The sequence below is a fragment of the Pterocles gutturalis genome, unplaced genomic scaffold (assembly GCF_000699245.1).
Source record: "Pterocles gutturalis isolate BGI_N339 unplaced genomic scaffold, ASM69924v1 scaffold35981, whole genome shotgun sequence".
Taxonomy (NCBI): Eukaryota; Metazoa; Chordata; class Aves; order Pterocliformes; family Pteroclidae; genus Pterocles; species Pterocles gutturalis.
The window spans coordinates 9,723-12,660 of NW_010106653.1; the positions used below are offsets into that span (position 1 = coordinate 9,723).

The window sequence follows — 2,938 nt, forward strand, 5'->3', positions numbered from 1 at the left end:
CTTACAGTCTTTTGCAAAGTGGACTTAGTGGAAATTTTAGTTCGTGTATTCTAGTGGCTGTATTCTTGATAGTCTGTTTTGAGATGGTTGTAGGAAAAAAATGAAAAAATTGTCACATGAACAACCCCAGAGAAAGAGCTTTGTCCCTTTGCGGTCAGGCTGTTTTCGTAGCACTCCAAATGCTTTCTGCAGTTTAATGGCATGGTACCTCAGCAGTTTTCTAGAAGAGCTGCGTCTGAGTTCCAAGTCCTCTTGGAGACGCGTGTGCCCTTTTCTGCACAGCTGCTCTCTGAAGAGCAATTTGAACGTGCCAAGCAAAGCTAATGTTTTGGATTTGTTTATTCTTAAGGACTCATTCCTAAAGTAATGGATTTTTTCAATAGCAGCTTCATGAAAATATTTAGGTTAGATGCAAATTATAGCAGCCTTAAACCTATTTTGCAGTATATTCTGCGAAGTCATTTCTCCCTTCCTCCTCCACTCCGTAGCGAAGAAAAACTCTTCCGTAGTGCTTGTCCTACCTGAAGCCTCAAAGCATTTTGCAGAGAGAAGTCCTCTGGTAGTACCAAGCGTGGGGACATCTCTAATTCCAGCAGAGATCAGCCAGCAGTTGGTACAACGGATATGGCAGTTTCTGGCTTGGTAAAAGGAAAAATTATCTATTTCCAGCAGTTGCAAGACCGGCATCTGCACGGGTAATGAAACAGAAACTTCCACTGTGTTCTGTCAAGAGGACTTTCTACGCAAAGGATCCAGAACGATCCACTTCTTTTATTTAGCGATGGGAAAGCTTACAATAAAGGTTTAGATGTTAATAGCCGTGAAGGAAGCAAAGTTACGAGTTTAAGGCACACCAGTACGGCCTCTGGACATGCTGCTGTTTGTGGTGCAAATAAAGTAGCTCCTTCTGCTTACGCTTACTTTGGGGTAGCCGAGATACCACAACATCTAATTTTTTTTTTTTTTTTAGTAGTTACTTGCCAGTTGGAGAGTGTTATTGGGAGTTCAGTCCAGTATGAACCCCTTGTCTGGATCCGGCTGCTCATCTTTTTTTCTCGGTTTGTGCTGACACTAGTACTAAGCTGAATTGGAGAACTGGGCTGCCTAAAGAAGTTATGCTAATCTTTATTGTAGCTGCTGGCGTAGGGAGGGGGAGGATCAGGCGCGAGTGGGTGGAATGGTCCCTCTTGGCAGTGTTTTGTAGATTTATGTTAGACTAGATTTTGTGTCTACAGCTTATGATTATGAGTTATCTCAAACCTCATTTAATGGGTTGCTTTTTTTCACAGGAAAAGCTTGCGTAAAACTATTTGGTACTTGCGGTAGCTGAAGGGCTTACAAATACCGTTTTTAATGCTTTGTGAAAATTACGTGGAAAGTCATCAAGTTAATGGAATTTTCACTTCTAAAGTTTCTCAGAGGTTTTAATCTAGGTGTCATATCGGAAAAGCTTGCCTCCAGGTACTGTGGAAGAGTTTTGTGATGTCCAGAAAAAAGGGTTTTACGTGGAAAAAGGCATCTGTCATTAGCAGATGCATTTGTTTGTGTCTTACTGTCTCATGACTACTGGAATGCTTGGATTCCTCCAAGCCTGTAAATTTTCCTAAACCATTATGGTAAATTGCCTTTGCACGTATGGACTTCTGTCTTCAATGTTTGTTTAATCTTAATAAATTAATGACCCTTGTATTTTTAAACATATTTCTAACTCCATTGACACTGCTGTATTTATCTTTTAAATTTGTTTTTAGCCGTGATTTTGTGTGAGCTGCCTGCCCCTTTTCTCTCTCTGCAGAGTGATTTTTATCTTGTCTAGCTGTACTGATTGAGGTCCTCTTTGGTTGTGGCAAGCTGATCTTTGACCTGGAGAAGCAAACAAATCTCCTTCTAAAAAATATGATCTTTGGGATCTGTCCCAGTTATAAAATGCCTCTTTCCAGCAGGGCATTATCTGACCACGGAACAGTGCTAATTCCTGCAAAAGTTGCTCAACATACGAAGAGCTTATTGTCTAATGTTTAAACAAATGTAATAGCATCATAAGTAACATTTATTCTGTAGGGTAAATGGTCGTCTTGCATGCTGGAATAAAGTTCTGTAAAGGAGAAAAGCCAGACAGTGTTATCTGGTTTTATGTCCCTTAGTGTCCCTTCAGTATTTAATATAAGATACGTGTCTCCTTCACGTTTAGCAGTTTCTTCTCTCTCCAGATATTAAAATGTATTAAGAAATTCCTAAATATCCTTTTGCCTTGCCTATGGCATAGTAGGGGAGACTGCAGGCATGATTCTTCTCCAAACAAGAGTGTTTTGGTTTCTAGGGTGACTTAGTTTTGAGACTGGCAACTTTTATTAGAAATCGGTGTCTCATCACTTCCCATATTCTCCCCTTTGATTTGGTTGGTTCATTTTGTCCTTGTTAAAATTAAGGAAGACGAGAGCTGAGTTTTCTCTTGGAGTTGATCCTCTTTCTGCTCCAAACTCGATGTACTTAGTTGGATGCTTAATTGTGCAGACTAATGTTTGCTATTTTGATGGGGTTAGAGCAGGAGGGTAGTGCGTGTCCCTGCGCCATTCAAACACTTTTTCCCCGTTGGGGGTGTGTAAATGTTCCAGCTGCAGGCCTGGGCTGGCACTGACATTGTAGTAAATGCCATCCTATGATGGAAACTAGCTAAAGGGAGAGGGTACCTGCATTTTGTTCCTATACTGTGTAAAAATCATGACATGTCTGTTGTAAAGCCCGTGGATGGACAGCCAGTAGACCAGCTTTCTAAAACATTCTTATTTTAAGGGCCACCCCGGTCTAGCTCCTTGCTGTCTCCCTTGTCGCGGCGCGGGACTGCTTGGATACCGTTGCTAGTGTGGTGATTCTGGTCTGCCCAATGTGGAAAGAGCGAGCTAATTTCTCTGTCTGTTAATGCTCAACCTCTGACTTA

At 41.3% G+C, this 2,938-nt stretch overlaps 1 protein-coding gene across 1 annotated transcript in view; it reads left to right on the forward strand.

The window, feature by feature from the left end:
* Nucleotides 1–624: 624 nt before the first annotated feature.
* The window catches only part of LOC104472265 (muskelin-like), a gene marked incomplete at its 3' end in the record, with an annotated part of 32,067 nt that continues 29,753 nt past the window's right edge, over nucleotides 625–2,938 (forward strand). The window contains exon 1 of the mRNA XM_010087855.1: nucleotides 625–695. Within this exon, the coding sequence (XP_010086157.1) occupies nucleotides 625–695 (71 nt within the window). The remainder of the gene's footprint in view (nucleotides 696–2,938) is intronic.